At 32.8% G+C, this 19739-nt stretch overlaps 1 protein-coding gene across 1 annotated transcript in view; it reads left to right on the plus strand.

The window, feature by feature from the left end:
* C5H12orf40 (chromosome 5 C12orf40 homolog) overlaps window positions 1-19739 on the plus strand; it is a 33952-nt gene that overhangs the window by 7848 nt on the left and 6365 nt on the right. The window contains exons 3-4 of the mRNA XM_051962436.1: window positions 10408-10543; window positions 12502-12631. Coding sequence (XP_051818396.1) covers window positions 10408-10543; window positions 12502-12631 — 266 coding nt within the window. The remainder of the gene's footprint in view (window positions 1-10407; window positions 10544-12501; window positions 12632-19739) is intronic.

The following is a 19739-nucleotide window of genomic DNA, read 5'->3' on the forward strand; positions in this document are numbered from 1 at the left end:
GTAAAAGAGTGAATCTTACTCTCATCAGAATTGGCTCAAAGAGAAAATAATATAAATACTCAATATGGAGCTATCTTATTCTGCAAAAAATAAGAGGGAAATGGGATATAGGAAGGGGAAGAGTGATGAAAGATAGGGCATATTGGTGGAGGGAGTGGCCACTAGCAAAACACTTTTGAGGAGGGATAGGGTAAAAGGAAAGAGAGTAAATGGGGAGAAATACAATTAGCTATAGTAATTGTAAAAAAAAAAAAAATTGAAGCAAGTTTCTCTGATAAGGTCTCTTTGCTCAAACAGAGAGGGAATGGAGTCAAATTTATTGAAAAAAAAAAATAAAAGCTATGCCCCAATTGGTAAATGATCAAAAGATATGATATGTTCCCAAAAAGCTATAAATTCATGTACATCATTTGACCTAATAGCACTACTACTTGGCATGAATACCAAAAGAGATTTGGGGGGGGGGGAGAGAGGAAAATGACTTATATGTACCAAAAAAAAAAAAAAAAAAAAAAAAAAAAAAACCCAACCATTCATAGCAACTCTCTGCTCAGGGCCAAAAAAAAAAAAAAAAAAAATTGAAGGGATGCTCATCAATTGGGGAACGGACTCAATGAACTGTGGTATGTTTATGATGGAATATTATTGTTCTATGAGAAATAATGAACAGAATGCTTGTGGGGGGGGCAGGACCTGGAAGGTCCTCCATGAACTCAAGCAAAGTGAAATATACTGTATATAAAGTAATAGCAATGTTCTGGGATGACTAATGTTTTGTTTTGTTTTGTTTTTTAATTATAGCTCTTTATTTACATAACATATGCATGTGTAATTTTTCAGCATTGACTCTTGTAAAACCTTCTGTTCCAACTTTTCCCCTCCTTCTCCCCACCCCCTCCCCTAGATGGAAGGTAGAAATGACTACTATTCTTAGTAGTACAATCATCTGGACTATTCTGAAGTATTTACAATGAAAAATACTATCCATACCCAGAAAAGGAACTTATTGTGTCAAAATACAGATTAAAGCATTCTCTCTCTCTACCCCTCTCCTCCTTCCTCTACCCCTCCTCCTTTCTCAACTTTTCTTGAGGGTTTTTATTTTCATTGGTTGAGAAATCTAAGGTTTTTTTTTCTCCCCACAACTTGACATTTATGGAAATGTTTTATATAACTTCATAAGTGATTTCTTAATTGTGGGTGGGGATCAGGGGGAGAAACTAGAACTCAATTTTTAAAACAAATGTAAAAAAATTTGTTTTAAATGTAACTGGGCAAAAATATTAAATAAATAAAAATTTAAAAACTGTTTTCTGTGAAATAGAGCTAATAACTAGACTAATAATCTCATTAACTTATACATATATTTAATTAGGTCATTGTAAATATTTTTGAATCCTAATTTATTTTAATGAATTTTATATACATATAAGTGAAAGTATATTTAGAATATTCCCATTATTTCTTTGCATGAACAATTTTGTAAATATTTAAATTTTAGTTCTTTAGATTTGATTCAGATAAAATAACCATTTTTAAAGATCCTATCCATATTTATTTTTTTCTTCTCTTTCCTACTTAAGATTAAGGACCAGAGTTCTGTTTAAACAGGAAAAGAGAAAGCAAAAGGTAAAGTAAATGCACTTACTTATATTTTCATGTTTTATTCATCCTTGTTGGATTGGTGCTCAGTGTATGAATCTTTTCCAAAGTTAGTCCTTGTGTAATCATTAGTTTTTTCATTCAAAAACCATTTTCTCATTCAAAACCAAAAACATTCTAGATATATTTTAAGACTCCTGTCATTAAAGTGCATATCATGTTAAATATTTGGTCCTCTGGAACTGTGACTAGTCATTGCACAGATCAGAGTTCTAAAATCTTTCAAAGTTATTTGTCTTTATATTGTTTTTATCGTTGTTTATATTGTTCTCCTGGTTCTGCTCACTTTACTCATATATCATACTTTGTTTAGCTATTCCCCATTTGTTCTCATCTGAGTTGGTGTTTTGATCTTTCCTGTCACCATAGTAGCTGTCAAGGTTCTTTTCTGTTTCTTGCTCATTTTCTTTCCTTTTCTTTTTGTATTTCCTTTTTTTTTTTTTTTTTTTTTAACTTGTATAGTTAAACTCTATTCCTGAGGAATAAGGAGCGTTGTCCCAAGCTTCCTGTGCATCTCTGAGCCTTGAATTTGAGCACAGGGGCCCCTCTAGTTTGGTGTTTTGCTCCCAACAGGGGACAGCTTTACCTGATCTTTCCAGGAAAGATCCTGGTTTCCCAGAATTTGCCTTCTGAGCTAGTGCTGGGGGCTGCCTCACCAGTCTGCTTTGGTATTTAGTCAGGACCCAGGGTCTTATTTGCTGATTTGTTGCGTTGAAGACCCTCTCACTGGTTTTTCCAGAGTCTGAGCTGGGCTGAACACCCTTTTTACCCCAATAATTCTGACATTTCTTGAAGTCCTTCTAATCTATCTTGAGCTGGAGAGTGGTTCCATTCCGTCAGATTCTGTTCGGAGGCTTGGTTTCAAGTGGTTTTCAAGGGATACTGGGAAAGCTAGAGAAGCTTCCTGGCTTCATTCTGCCATATTGGCTCCAACCCCTAGAACAGTACTTATTAAATAAATTGTTTATAATAAAATATTTTCAAATTCTAGCCCTAGTAACCCCTAGTAAAAGTAGATGTCTTTAAGTAGATATCTCCAAACATTGGCTAGACAGCTTGTAATTCTTAACTCAAGATAACTAATTGTGCTGATATTCTTTTCATTAACACACCTGAGCAGTTATATTAACCTCACTGAATAACAGGATTGTATCCTAGTTTCAAAAGTCTTTAAATCATTTACCTAATTTATCCATATACCATTAATTGATCTTTTTAATACAGGAATATATCATGCTAATAACAGGCAGATGACAAAGCTAAATGCTCTTTTACTTAGTTGTTTCAGCATATAGAAAAGATTAAAATTCTGGGCCAAATAGTTCAAATCTTATACCCAAATCTTATTATAGAATCCAGATATAGGTTAGCATTTACCTAAAAGCTCTCCTTAGTTATATTTATACAGAACACCTAACAGGATTATAGAAATGCACCTTAAAAGAAAAATCAGGGAAAAAGCTACACAATAAGGAAAAATATTGTCAGGCCCTGGGGCAGAGTCTTTATAGATAGCCCGATTCCTTGAGCTAGACTTAAAATCATCCAGGTGGGATATTTTCCATTCAAAAAGAAATATATAATGGGGAAATCGAGTCAGGATAATCCTATTTTAGTCCATGGTAAGTATTTGCTCTCCTAACCTTCCCTTCAAGAGCTCTACTTGCAGTTCATGAACATCAGTTCCTTAGGATTGCGGGCATCATGGATCATTGGTTTAATAGCACTCTTTGATAAACCTTCAGGAGTAACAAATAATTTAGAAGCAAATCACTTTACTTTGTAAGCAGTCTTGAAAATTTCTTCCCTCATTTTGTGCAAGGAGTATTTGTACTCATTTATTATCCACAACATGGCAAGTTATAAAGGGTTGATAAGAATTTATGACTAGATGATTCTAAGAATCTCTGTAAGCTTACAAAGGAGATTTTATAAGGTCCTTTGTTATATCTTTTTCCATATATTAATCAGTTATCAGTTTTACTTTTAAAGTACTTATGTAAATACTTGATGGATTTTAACATTATAACAAAAACTCCAAATAAGTTAGCAGTCTCGTAATTTTCACAAGTGATAGCCAAATAGTTTTATGTGAAAATTCCTTTTAAATATAAGAAAACCTGGAGGTTTATAAGTCTCTAAATTATAGTATTTCAGAATATTATAGCACATAGTCCCCAGAGAAGATAAAATAACCTAATAGTTTTCAGACTTTTTTCAAATTCTTTTAACAATATAATTCCCAACCTAACAATATCTAGGATTTTAAGAAACGTTGTTTTTCTAAGAGCAGTTGTTTACCAAATAATTGTTTAGCAATTGTATAGTTTGCTTACCAAATACAGTTGTTTACCAAATTTCATCATATGAGATAATTAAAAAGAATAACAATATCATAAATATCATATATGTAATACTTGATACAATTATTTTGTTTTGTTTTTTTTGAAATTCGACAAACATATATTTGGCATTTATTCTTTGTAAATCCCCGAGAATAATAATTTTTTAAAAAAGATGTAAATTTTACTTTTTTTTTCTTTTTTTTAAATAACTTTTTATTGACAGAACCCATGCCAGAGTAATTTTTTACAACATTATCCCTTGCACTCTCTTCTGTTCCGATTTTTCCCCTCCCTCTCCCCACCACCTCCCCCAGATGGCAAGCAGTCCTATACATGTTAAATAGGTTACAATATATCCTACATACAATATATGTGTGCAGAACCGAACAGTTTTCTTGTTGCACAGGGAGAATTGGATTCAGAAGGTATAAATAACCCTGGAAGAAAAACAAAAATGCAAGCAGTTTATATTCATTTCCCAGTGTCCTTTCTTTGGGTGTAGCTGCTTCTGTCCATCCTTGATTAATTGAAACTGAGTTAGATCTCTTTATTGAAGAAATCCACTTCCATCAGAGTACATCCTCATTCAGTATTGTTGTTGAGGTATATAAGATCTCCTGGTTCTACTCATTTCACTTAGCATCAGTTCATGTAAGTCTGGCCAGTCCTCTCTGTATTCATCCTGCTGGTCATTTCTTACAGAACAATAATATTCCATAACATTCATATACCATAATTTACTCAACCATTCTCCAATTGATGGGCATCCATTCATTTTCCAGTTTCTAGCCACGACAAACAGGGTTGCCACAAACATTTTGGCATATACAGGTCCCTTTCCCTTCTTTAGTTTGATATAATTGTTTACCACCTCTTATAATAAGAAAATTAAGAAATATACTATACAGTAAAAAATCATAAATATATTTAACCCATGAAATAAAACCCATTATCAATCAAACTCTGTTGAATGTATTTCTAGTAATTAGACAATTAAATCTATAACCCCAAAGAATTAGAGAGCAGTTCACTTTTCAAACAATATTTCTAATACAGTGAATTATCAAATAAATGTTAACACAATATCAATCACATAACTGGGGTAAAGGCTTAAAAATCACACAGCTAAGAAGTTTCCTGACCATATAGTACAATAATAATAATATATAATTATAATAAATTTCACTTATGAGACCAAAATAATTTTTTATTACATCTGGATCTGCTTTCCAAGTAGTATCATATAAAACCTCAATTTCTAATTTAAATTGGTATTATGTTACATGAGGGCTATTTGCTCTTAACCTTTCATATTATGGAATTCATTATTTCCAGCTAATCTACTGCCAAAGATTTTAAAAGTGAGAGTATTTAAGAAATTTTAGTTGTCATGGTTAGGAACACATTCATCAAATTTCCCGAGTCCCGATAATAATCTGTATTGCAAGTGCTGAAATTTTTCATCCTCAATCTAATTAAACAAACAGACAAAAAAATCAAACAGCTTAGACCACTTGAAACTGTCACATGAGCATTCAGAGCAGAGATGTTCTAGGACAAAAGGTTCTTGGAAAACATGGCTTCACTATTTCCCTTGTTCCACATTTGTCCCTATCCTTGTTAATTTACAAAAAGCTTGACTACCTATTTAACAATAGAGGTGTTATGTTGCTAAAAACAGTTTTTCAAATTAAAATAATATTCACCTTCCTTTCCTGTTACTCTTCACTTTTGAGAATCTAAAGAAAGTTAGCACTTTTTAATAATTTACAAAACAAAAGAGTTGTATTTGTCTCACAATTTTCAATTAACCATTACTTACAAAAACAGCTTTTATAGTGTTAACATATTTTAAACACATTACTGAAGTGATTGCATTTAAGACTATGATGGAAAAACCAGGATCAAATTGTTTTAAAAGTCAAAAAAAAAAAACAAAAACAACTTATTTTTGCAATTTTAAACACATTGTTCTTGTGTCAGATGTATTGGGCAGGCACACAATTCCCTAGATTTAATTTAAATGTGGTCTACAAATTTTAGCTTTGGGATCCAATTAAACTTGAATCAATAAACTTTGGAGTGACAAAAAATTGTCTTTTGCCAAGTGGTTTTAAGTGGCTATTTAAATAACTTGGTGTGGTGGGCTGGCTACTAAGAATTCAGTTCTTCCAAACTACAGCAAAGCTATAGGCTGTTTGGTTTGGGATCAGCTTTAAACTGAAACTAACCCCATCCAAAGAAAAACTTTATATTTTTCACTCAGGGAAAAATCTTTTCTCTACCTCCAAATCTGACAAATTCTTATACATTGGAGAAAGATTTTCCCCAGCTAGCAAATGCAGGCCATTATTTTAATAATTCCAGTAGAGATGAAATAAAGACACAGACCAAAAAAAAAAAACAAAACAAAAAACCACACAGAAAGCAAAATTGAGGTATTAAAATCTGCTTCTTAGGCTTTGGGAGTACCTTCTATTTTGTTCAAGGTAATTTCTTTTAGTTGTTACAGCAAATTTTTTTACTCAGCATCATAGCCAATGCTGAACTTATATGTACCTATCTGAAAAACGTGCTCCCTTGTAATTCTTAGAAGAGTTTGTACTCTCACATTGCCTCGGTTTCCCTCATTCTGTCAGAAACTTTGGTCCATTCCTACTTTCTAGGAGTACTGAAATGTTCATGCCATATTTCAGAATATACCCCGAATTTTCCAGAAGGCACCACACATCTCTGCCATATCACTCACTCAGGGGAAAACAACAACAACAAAATCCAAGAATTCTTTTCAAAGCCCACTTCAGCAGAGGATTTACTTGCACACAAAATCTGTCTCTATAGCCTGTTCAAGAAGACCCCTTGTTTGCCAGGATGAAGATTAGAGAGAGTGAGCTGCAATGCAAATATTTCAAACAGCCAGAACATACAAATTTACCCAGAAAAAATTAAAAGGGAGTCTGATCACAGTCAGAGTCCCAACAAAAAACTTCTCCTTGTAGAAAATATTTCCACCTGAGCCCAACATATAATAAAGTTTTTGCTTTCTTTGGTCTTTTTATTGAGTCACCAAATTGTGTTGTGTAGATGATTTGAGAAACAATTTTTGGGTAATCATTTTATTAATTATGCTAACAGATAACAAAAGAGGTCAGTGACACTCCTGAATGTCAAAGACCCTTCATGGAACCCACTCAAAGCTATATATGCCTTTGGAAAAGTGGATATTCCTGAGGATGGCAATCAATTCTGATTGGTTAACAATAAGAAGGAATGAATATTACAATGAGAGGTGGATTTATTCTAATGAGAATGGAGGTGGTGATATGATTCTTATTGCCCAATCTTGGACAGAGACATTTACTCTTATCTTGCTTAGGTCAATTTAAGCAAAAAGGGATCTACTTCTGCTCAGACTAACTGAGAGGAACAAAGACTGGCCAGAACTCATCTTAGATTAAATTCTTTGTAAAAAGCTCTTTCAAGAGTTCATTCATCATCCACCCTGACCTCAAGCTTTGACCTAATCTTCAAATGAGGAAGGGAAAAAATCCTGCCTCTTCCCTGTATTTGGTACTTAATAATCATTTCTCTCAACTCACACATTATATGACAATATAAACAGAGGTTCCATTCCATAAATGTAAAGGAATTACCCAGCTTGAGAAGAAGAAAGTCCTGTCAAGAAACAAAGATGAGTGTGAAAGAATAAGATTGGGAGGGCAGAGCAGAATAAGGTTCAAAGTCTGAATCTGAGAAGGGAAGTTTTATACTTTGGAAATGGCCTTAGTTGAGAATGGGTAATTGATGTCAGATGTGGAGGGCAGTAAATCATTTCTACTTTGACCCAGACCTGGTGGAAGTTCCCAGAGTCACTTATGAATATTCAGTTCAGGTGGATGGCATTTCCTTATTGGGACTAAAAATTGGTTGAGAATTTGACTTGGCTATTTGAGGCAGCAGGGAAAAAGTTACTTTATATACTTCCTGCCTATGTAACTTTGGATAAGTCGCTGTTAACCCTGTTTTTCTCAGTTTTCTCGTGTGTAAAATAACCTGGAGAAAGATATAGCAAACTGCTTTAGTATCTTTGCCAAGAAAACCCCAAATGAGGTCATGAAGAATTGTACATGATTAAGCAACACCAAAAATAAATTTTATGGACATTAGGCTCCTAAGTGATTACTGTTTGTAATTTTATGTAAAAAACAAATCTATAAAAATCTTGTAAAAATTTAAAATTCTCTGTCTTGATTTGTCTCTTTCTTGATAAAAATGTATATGTATTACATTGAATATTGATTGTCCCCTACTCAGAAATATTTTAAAACAAGTCCAGATAGGATCATAAGCATCATTACTTTTAAAAGTCATTTAATCCACATGAGTAGTAAACTGAAGCCCCGAAGATTAAATGAGTTTAAATGTCTTTTCTCAAGGATACCTAATTTGTAGCAGAACTGAGATTCAAATCCAAGGCCTCTGATCTTCCCATATTCTTCCCACTATACCATGTTTCTTCTCCATACTTTTAAATCAACATTAAAAAAAGTAGCACTTATGAGGAATCGCAGATGATTTGAAAATCATCAATAGATTATTGATAGGAGGGAGAAAAATGTTTCCATGGCATCTTTCTTGATAGTGTAGGAAATTAACATCAGGTCTTACTGGTCTTTGGAAGGCATTGTTACCAACTTCCTAACAATTTTTTCTAGGTCAAGAGGAACCAGTGTCCTTAGGGCATATAGGTAACTCCCTGGGATTCCAAGATACAACTACCTTCTATCTCCTTTGGATTCTCCATGTCTAATTACTCTCCTGAAAGGCTTTTCAAGGAAATATTTGTGTATGTGATGGGAAGAATAAAATATTTGTTGAATGAATTGAAAAAGATCTTATCAGATAGGATGCTACTTATTTGATTGAGAGCAGAGAGCATTTGTTTGCAGCATAGTGAATAGAGTAATTTTTTCTGAATCAGAAAAACCTGGATAAATTGAGCATGTGGTTATGCAATCCTGAATAAGTCACTTATCCCTTCAATGCCCCAGGAAGTTCCTATGTTGTATAGTAATTGCCAGTTTATGTTAGGGTGTTTTTTCATTGGGAATTTCCTAACCTAATGAAATTACAGATCCAAATAATTACCCCCCCCCAAAAAAAAAAAAAAAAGAAGCATTTTTTCCACTTGTGAAGAAAGAATAGTCATGGCTCTTTTAGAGTAAAGCTTTTATTAGTTTGCTTCTATGACAAGCAATTAGCACAGTACTTGACACAAAGTAGGTGTTTAATAAATGGTTAATAAATGAGTGAATTCAGAATTTTTTCCTAGGAATTTTCTGTTTTTCAGAAAGTCCCAATGTTAGCATAGTCAGGGAAGCAGAACAGTTTGAGTTGTGGTAATAAGAAGGAAACATTTGTTGCCGGTATCCCTAATAACACCCTTTGATTTCTCGAACTTCTTTTGGTTTTTATTAATTAGCTTCTTATTCCATAATTGCATAAGTAATTGAATTCATAGGTAAGACCTTTTCATGAAAGGACATAGTGAAAAAAAAGCTACTCTGAGCCCGAGTGTTCTTGGGTAACTTTCCATGTGTTTTGTACTTCTGTGGTGTGTGTGTGTGTGTGACCTTGCATTGGGTTTATGTACAGGATTATGCTGCAGTTTGCCTAATGTCTTCAGATCAGAGAATTCTAAAAGGTTGGACAAGGTCAAAGACCGTTTGTTAACACTCCCTTAGGCCTTTTTTTTCTTTTTTGGTGTACCTTTTTTAAAAGGTGTCTCATATAAAACAATCAACACCATAACTGAAGGAAGTTGTGTTGTCACACCAGAATGGGGTTTTGGATGCTAATTCATGGAGATTTCTCCATGAAAGATATTATCGATAATTTTATTTTCTAAAAGAATGCTTGAAGATATTTTCAGAAAAGCCTGGAGAGACTTAAATGAACTGAGGCTAAGTGAAGTGAATAAAACCAAGAGAACATTGTACACAGCAACAAAATTATGTGATGATCAATTGTGATGGATTTGACTCTTCAACAATGAGGACTATGGGAACTGAATGCAAATCATAACAGTATTTTCACATTTTTTTGTTGTTTGCTTGCTTGTTTTTTTTCTTTATGATTTTTCTCATGTAGTGTGATAAATGTGGAAATATATTTAAAAGAATTGCACATATTTAACCTATATCAGATTGCCTGCTATCTAGGAAAGGGAAAAAGTGGGGAGGAAGGGAAAAAGTTATGATTCTTTAAGAATATTAATATAATATATATTTATCAACATGCATATGTGTTATCCCATTAACAGCAATAACGTGTTACTGAATAATTCTATGACTACACAATTACAACAAATGCTATTTTCCCTTATCTTGAAATATTTTAGGAATATTTTGAGAAGAAAAAGCTAAAATCAAAGAAGTTTGTGGAAGTTTTATCACCCTCTAAAAATTCTTCAGTCAGTTTAGATCTTCTCGATTTGTATATGGTAAATCAGATCTCTATGAAGAAGGAAGAAACTGGTGAGGATATATTTGGGATTCTGAGAACCAAAAAGTATCTATAGTTTTAAGATTAAGAGGCAATGGCAAATATCTGTAAATTCAGCTAAATTTTGTAGTATTAGTTTTTTTTTACTTTAAAACATACTATATATTACATATATGTCCAAATAAATATATTTATATATATCTATGTTTAAGTAGGTGAATATTAGGTGATATAAATAAATATAGGTGAAATAAATTAGTAGTATAAATTTTACTACTATTTATTAGATTCCTAGAGAAGTTTTGTGAATTAACTTTAAATATTTCCAAAGTAGTTGTCCTGGCTCATTTTATTTTAGTTCACTAATTCCATAGTTTTTTAAATATTCTTGAGGTGTTAACTTAAATTTGTTATAAGGATATTTTGTTAAAATAGGCAATAGAGTTTTTAGGTTTTTGTAATAGCAAAAAGTATAAATAATTGAAAATTTCGGAACTGTTGTAATAACAGTATGCAAATAGCCTTTGAAAGAGGCATTGTGATATATCAAATAAATCATTTTCATTGGCAATAAGTACAGAGTCAAATAAGTTTATACTTGTTATCATTCTGTCTATTTTTCAGTATCCCTCGGCTTTTTTACTCCAATCTGCCCTCTATATTTCCTCATTCTACCTTCTGGGTAGCCAGACTCCCATTCTAGCATTGAGTCTGCTCTACTTCAGTGTACTCCATGCTCAGAAAGTGTTCATTCCTCAGATCTTCAATCATTAGTAAGCATTCCCATTTTGTCAGGGTGTATTACCATATAATTAGTTTTAAGAGGAAAATGTTTTGATTATATGAATAATTTAATCATATTGAGGTATAGATGATTGTTAGGTATAATCCCTTCACTGAATATTTACATTGTAAATAATGCAAATTTAGAAAAAATTCCAACCGAATCTAGTTGGTATCTTATTCTGGCAAAGTATTGTTCTCTTCCAAATGCTTTATAAATAGGGTTTTTTTTTTAAACTGGGAAATTGACTTTTCAAGAGTTTCTAATAACTTTCAGATTATATTTTAAAAGTTTGGAAAAATAATTTATATTAATTTGTATTATTTATTCTTGAGTATCATGAGATGATTTTTATAACATTTTCACTTTTCATTGTTATTTTTTATTGGCTAGTTTCTTTCTTAGAAAGGGACTATTGTAGGTAGATATTGTGTTTTATGTATGTTTTAGAGGTCTCTGCTAATTTTATGTACTTAACAATGATTAAATTAGCAATAGCAACAGTTTAGATAAGTTATTATGAATTCTTGGTTTATCTTTTGAAATTTATTTAATTCCTCAAATCTTTGAAGAATTTCTTAATTTTGCATATTCAAGTGTGTGTATACATACACACACATGTTTATATGTATGTTTATGACAGAATGAAACATGAATTGGAGAGCATATCTGTGTGTGTTGTGGGGAGGGGGAAGGGAAAGATGGTAGTATAAAATTAAGGTGTCAGTCATTGCCTTTGAACAAAAGCACATTCTCTTTAATAGCATGTATGTGATTATCCATACATATACATGTCAGTGTATGTATATATGAAAAAAACTATATACTTTTCATTTTAAGTAGTATCTGCAAATGTACTTTATTCGTTTCATAAGCATTGTTTGGAGATCTAAATAGGCAGTTTCTTTATGCTTATAGAAAATTTCTCTTGTACAAGCCATTTGTACTTATATTTTTATGAAACAAAATAAAAATAAATAGACAAAAAGATAGATATAAAGATATCTATAAAGAGATTAAAAAGAAGATATAAAATTTAGGTTAGGGCAATATTGACATATTTAGGGCAAAAATCTTTCCAAAACCAGTTACTTATACATAGTAGACGATAATAAATGATTATTGAATTGATTGAATGTGGCAAAAATATTTAGTACTGCTTCATGGTTTCATATCATAAAGAATTTGAACTTTTTTTCATTACAGCCACTGTGAGAAAGCCAACATTTGTGAATGTAAATAGGAACACAAAAATATTCATAGGAAGGAAGAATTTAGAATTTTCAATGCCTTCTCGTTATAAAGTATCCAACTTCTGTTTCAACATAGAAAACAGGTAATTTAAAACTGGGTATTATACTGAAAGTTGTTAATTTTTTTTTTTTTTCAAATTTAGAGGCTTTGATCAGTTATTGTTAACTTTATATATCTGATTGTATAATGAAGAGTGGGGCATTGTGTTACTGTCATTCTCATTCCTACCACTATTTTTCATCTCTCAGCAATCCTCATTTGCCTTTGTAAAACCATTGCTTTAGAATTTGTCAAGTGGCAAAGCTTATAACTGTCTTTATACTTCATACAGAGCTTTAATTTCTTTATCATGTGTTTCAAGCTCTGGGCTTAGCCAGTTTTTGTGCAATTACTTAATATTTCTGACTAAAAACTCCTGAGTTAGTGATTTCTAATTTGGTAAAAAGTGATGGTAAGAACTCTGGATTTAAGTAAAAGGCTCTAGATTGTTCTAGAAAGTGCTTCTTGCTCTCTCTGGGAATTTGAGCCAAGTTATTTTCCTTTGTCTTTGGATCTCAGCTTCTTCATCTGCCTTCAAAAGGTTAGACTAGAGTATTTTCAAAGCCATTTTTAGCTTGAAATCCTGATTCTTTGAATCCATGACTTCTGTATCCAGCCTCCTAGATAATAGAGCTTTTTATTAATGTAGTGCAATTAATTAAACTGTAAGTAGAGGAAACTATGAGTTACCTCCCTTAATGTAAATTCTTGACTGGCTGAACTGTCATCCTGGATCAGGTGATCCAGTAATAATTTAACAGTTGCTGGTTGGCTTGATTACTGATTAGCAGCCTAGTATGCTGTGGCAGGAGATTTAGGAATGCTGAATGATGGTATTTATGGTATTCTTTCTTTATTTGTCTTCAGTAATTACCTTAATGAAATATAAATAGACAGTACTTGGAGGGAGCCTGGGTGCCATGGATTTCTATTAAATTCTCAGAATTACTTTGTATTTTCTTGTGATTGTGGTAGAATTGGGCATCTTCAAATAGTTCATTACTCTAAAATGCTTCTAAAATGTATTTATCATCTTTTGTGGTATTGAAAAAGTTTAAGAGAGATAATTTCTGGATAACTTAATTTTATTAATAAAGCCAGAATTTTTACTAAAAGTTAAATGATATTCTCAAATGTCAAAGACTTCATGTCAATGGATTCATGGTTTATATGCCAATGGAAGAGAGGTGTCCTAAGGGTGACAGTCAACTGTGACTGATTAATAGTTAATGAGAAGTAGACTTTACAAAGAGAAGTAAGCTCACTCCAATGAAATGCTGAGAGTGATATCATGTAACTCTTGGTCAAAAAGACTCTTCCTGTGTCCAGACCGTCACCTACCTTGAGAAAGGAAACTGTATTTTCCACCAAAGCCTGAGTTGAGTTAGTTGGGTGGAGTAGCAAGACTGAGAATGTTAATTGTATCTTCCATCAGCCCTTTCATTGAGATATTGAATAGGAGAAAAAGAAAAAAAAAAGCTTGGATTGCCCCAATTTTAATAATCCTTTATTAAAATGAGAGAAATACCCATTTCTTTCACTACCCAGCTTAGTTAATACCTTTCCAATTAGGAAATGATATAATATCATAGACTTTGAACATTTAATTTGGAGGGAAAACTATCAGTTTTATAAGTTTCTACAAACTTATATAGAATGTACATTTCAAAACTATTATAGAGATAATAAATTATATTGAAATCAAGTTTGTGTTGTAACCTATATATTTTTCTTGTACATTTTCAGTAATAAGCATCAGCAAAGGATAGACATTAAGAAAGGATCTAACTCCGTTGAGATTAGGTTGTTTTAAAATAATTGGAGGCACTTTTTCTTTAGCTGAGAATACCTACAATTTAAGATGGAGCATTTATTTATTAATATCATTTTTAGGTCCTAAAGTTTTATGTTTTATGGAATTGACTTGCTTGCATGGCCTTTGACTCTAGTCCTACCGTATATACTCGAGTATAAGCCGAGTTTTTCTGCCCAATTTTTGGGCAGAAAATCCCTTCCTCGGCTTATACTAGAGTTACTAGATAAAACATGTGTAAATATCCCTTTGAATGCCCCCCTGCTGTGTAGTATACAGCGCGAGTACCCACTGTGATACTACAGGGCCGGCTGTTGCTACGGTGATGCGGCTGTTCCTGTAGTATCACAGTCGGTAACCGGACTGTATACTAATGCTGGCAACCGCTTTACATATGTATACCGGCATCCGCTCTCCTCCTCTGCGGGCACCGGTAGGATACCTAAACCTACTGATATAATAAGTTTTCCCAGATTTTTGGGTTAAAATTAGGGGCCTCGGCTTATATTCGGGTCGGCTTATACTCGAGTATATACCGTATTTTAATAAAGTTCAGAGGGGTCCTTTATTTATTGATACTTAATTTGGTTTCATATTATTTATAAGCAATCCATATATGAAGCCATGCTGAGCAGATCACATTATATTAAATTATGATTTATACTGTACATAGTTCTCTCAGTCTTCCCTTATGACTGAAATGTGAAATCCTAAGTGCAGTTTATCAGTAGGGCAGTTATTGTGCTATGACAAAGGTTCTCTCTTTTTTTGAGGTTACTTGTAGTCAGTCCATATAAAACAGCCTCAATCATGTCTTCTGAGATATTATTTTTAAACTGTCTTTCATACTGGAGAGATGACTGTGCTCTCAGGAAGATCGGAGAACCATTGAGATATCTTGTGTAGTAGGGCAGGGATGTAGGCACTAAATAATAATTATTAAATCATCATTTTATCTCCTAATATAAGAGATTTTAGTTTGATACACTTCAATTTCGTAATTTGCAATTTGATGATTTAATGATTGTCATTTAAAAGTATATCACAAAAATCACATAATTTATAGTTTTGGATTTTCACTTCCTTTTCCTAATTTTAGGATTTTATTTAATTTACTGATTCCTTATTCTTTTTACCTTGATAATTTATTCTTCTCTTCTTTACATATTATTTCATTGCCTTTAGAGTTTCTGGTCAGGCAGAATAGTTTAATATTAGTTGCATTTCCTTTATGTTAGGCAGTCTTTTTCTTGATTTCTTGCAAAAACTTTTTTCATAGAATTTTAAAGTTTCTAATATATCTAATGTTACCTTGCCCCAGTTCCTACTGTTGCAGAACCCACAGTAACAGGGAAAACATAGAATTGATTTATAATCCCTAGAAAGTGGAATGGTGAGCAAACATCTTATGACTGATTGACTAATATTCCCCCTGATAGTTGTTTGACTGAATACCATCACTCCAATCCTCCCTCCTCCTCCTTCTGCGCGCTTGCTCTCTCTCTCTCTCTCTCTCTCTCTCTCTCTCTCTCTCTCTCTCTCTCTCTCTCTTTTTCTTTCTCATTTTTTAAAGTTCTGAACTAACTTCTCTCTCCATCCTATGCTAGAGAAGCCATTGTTTGACATATATGTAAAACTATACTATGTATTTGTCTATTGATTTGTTCTTTTTCTGGAGATGTACAGCATCTTTTCTGGGTTCCATATAGTTGAATTGAATATATTATTCAGAATATCTTGATTGTTTCACATTTATCCTTTGAACAATATTTCTGTTACTATATACAATGTTCTCTTGGTTCTGTTCACTTATCACTTCATGCAAGTTTTTTCCATTTCCTTCTAAAATCAACCACACCAACAAAACAGTAAGTAGTATTCTATCCCAATCATGTAACACAACATTTTTTAGCTATTCCCTAATTTATGGGTATTGCCTCAATTTCTAATTTTTTTGCCACTACAAAGAGAGCTAGTATAAATATTTTAGAACATAGTTTTTTTTTTCCTTTTTCCCTGATCACTCGGGGAAACAGATCTAATAGTGGTATTGCTGGGCAAAAGATTTTATGACTCTTTGGGCATAATTCCAGATTGCTCCCAAAAATGGTTGACTCAGTTCAGAGTTCCACTAATAGTGTATTAATGTCCCTCTTTTTCCATATTCTCTCCAAGATTTGTCATTTTCCCCTTCTATCATTTTAGTCATTCTGATAGGTGTTAGATGATAGCTCAAAGTTATTTTAATTTGCATTTCTCTAATCAGTAAAGATTTGGAACATTTTTATATGACTATAGTTTTGATTTCTTCATCAAAAAGCTGTCTGTTCATATGCTTTGACCATTTATCAGTTACTTGTGTTCTTAGACATTTTGATGAGGTGCCGGAATGGGGGGAGAAATCCTCTCTGGTCAGAAGCACAGGTCTGATGCGAAAGAATTTGCAAATCTGAAATCTGTGTGGCAAAAAGGGATTTATTGGCACTGAGAAGCCAGCTTGCTAGGAAGACAGATTTCTTAGTGGGCAAAAAGTCTTGTAGGACAGCTTGCTTAAGAGAGCTTCCTTGGCAAGCATAATCCTGTTTAGGACTTCTGCAAAGACAGTTTGACCAACCCTTGGTTATATGGATAAATCTTGGCCTGAGTGCTGGGGAGCAGTTTGTGCTGACTATCAAGCCAACATCTCCAATTGAACAAAATCACTTAACTGAGAGTTTGAAGTACTGGAAGTGGTTCAGGACTAATCTTCAACTTGATAGAGGATACGACCACGGCCCTGGACAGGTTCTCCAACTGAATGAGACCACTTAACTTGATTCCCTGAGGGTGGGCCTCTCCCAGATGAGAGTTTGAGACCCAGGAACTTCCCTGAGAAGGAGGAAGTTTCAGGATTCACACCCATCATTCTCCCCCCCCCCAAAAGATCACAGTTTACATCAATTTGACAATAGTTCTCTGTGTAATTGAAGTATGAAACCTTAATCTGAGAAATTGTCTCTAAACCTTAACCCCCCCAATTTTCTGCTTTTCTTCTAATTTTGACTACATTAGTTTTATTTATATTAAAACTTTTAAATATTATTTTCAGAGAAAGGCAAATTAAAACTTTAAGATATGATCCCACATTGGCTAAATTGATAAATTTGATGTTGGAAGGAATGTGGAAAGTCCTTTAATTAAATTTGTTTTAGTTCATGGTTGCTACTTCTGCTTTTTCTTCACTAGCTGAAGCATTTAGTTCATGATTGCTACTCCTGCTTTTTCTTCACTAGCTGAAGCATAATACATTTTGCTCACACCCTTTATTTTTACTGTATATAGTCCTCATTTTAAGAAATATTTCTTCTAAACAATATATTGCCAGATTCTAGTTTTTAAGCCATTATGCTATTTCCATTTTATGGATGAGCTCATTCTATTCATATTCAAAGTTAAACTTACTAGTTGTGCATTTTCCTCCATCTTAATATATCCTCATTCTTTATCCTTCTCTCCATCTGTTTTTTTCACTCTCTTTCCTCAGAGAGCTAATTGACTTTTAACTACCACTTCCCTAATTTGCAAATCTTTCCCTTTTTCTCTTCCATTACCCTCCTATTCCTTCATCAACCCACCCTTATGAGTCCCTCATTTATCCTCTCCTCTCTTTTAAGAATCTTTCCCTTAGTCTCTCTTTACCCTCTTATTTCTTAATTTGTGCATCTTTCTAAAAATGAGTCCTTTATCCCGTGCTTTCACCCTCCTATTTCTCTGTAAGTTAAAAAGACTTTGATACCCTTCTAGAGATACGCATGTTATTCCCTTTTTAAGTCAGTTCTAATAAGTTCTGAATAAAGTTCTATTACTACTTGCCCTTCATTTCCTTTTATCTCCACTTTAGCTGTTCTTCTATTCATGCTTCATTTATATGAGAAAATTGTTTCATATTACCACTCCCTACCCAACTTTATTTTTAAAGATCATGTTATCATATGAAACCTCAAGTCTTCTATATCTGAGTACTCTTTCACACTACTTAAGTAATAATAGCATTCTTAAGAATTGCAGATAATGTTTTCCTATAGAAGAAATAAATGTTTTGATCTTATTAAATTCTTTAAACTTGCTCTTTTTTGTTTATCTTCTAATGTATTACCTGGGTTGAGTATTTTTGTTTTGTTTTTTGTTTGTTTGTTTTTACAAATACCTGGGAGAGGAGGGTAAGGGAGGAAGTATGGAAGAATAAGAAAGGTCTCCCAATGCAGACTCTTTCTACACCAAATTCATCATGAAATTCCCATCTCTCACTTTAGATACTTTTTTTTCATGATCCAATGGCTCTTCAGTGCAAAAATCTAGAGGAAAATCCTTTCTTTCATTGTCCATATTACATCAGCAATTCCTCCCCTCCCTTTGCTCACCCATGTAAGTAGTTTCCCTCTCTGCTATTTCCTCCCCAAAAAGATACTGATTCAGTTGAAATCAAGGAATTTAGTTCACAGTATTTCAGATCAATTCTTCCATCTTTGTTTTTTTACTTTTAGGTTTCTTTCAAATATTTAAACTAATAATTCTTCACCTGAGTTCTGTGAACTTTAAAAATTTTTGATAACATTATTTCAGTATAATTAGTTTCCTTTGTAGTCCTTTGTATTTTATTCAATTAAAAACATTCTTTTGAGAGTCAGTTGGCTTGGACTACCAATAAAATCTATGACACAAAAAAGAAACGCAGCTTTTTTGTCTCACTTCTGTCTTTCCCTTAAAAATAATATGGAATGATTAATTTCATTACTTAGCATGTTTTTGATCATTATGTTTTGCAAATCAAATAATATATTCAGCATTGGCTTTTTTCAAGACTGTTTCCTCTCGTTGAAAAGTTGATATCTTTTCATTGATGATTAGACTTAGATTTGCATATGTTATTTTGCTTTGAAGCTTGAATTTTTTTTAGAATATATTACTCCATTCCCTCTAATGATTTCTCTTGAATGTGGAATAAATTTATATTATTCAAATTGTTTTTCCTTCATATTTGAGGGTCTTTATCCTCAGTGTTTGCAACATTTTTATTGAAATTGTTAAAAATTTGGAGTTTGAAGGGCAAGTTTGGATTTTTTCTATATTATCTTAATCCATGATTTGTTGTCTCTGAGAATTCTGAAAATTTTTCTTGTATTTTTTCGTGAATTATGGTTCTTAGGTTAAAAACCAGAACAAAACTTTTAGCCATTTTGTGATTGATGGCAGCTCCATCAATTATGAAGGGCTAATGATGAAGCATTAGCCTCCAAAGGATGAATATTGATTGAATACAAGTTGAAGCATGTTATTTTCCCACTTTTTCCTTTTCTTT

The sequence above is a fragment of the Antechinus flavipes genome, chromosome 5 (assembly GCF_016432865.1).
Source record: "Antechinus flavipes isolate AdamAnt ecotype Samford, QLD, Australia chromosome 5, AdamAnt_v2, whole genome shotgun sequence".
NCBI classification, from domain to species: domain Eukaryota; kingdom Metazoa; phylum Chordata; class Mammalia; order Dasyuromorphia; family Dasyuridae; genus Antechinus; species Antechinus flavipes.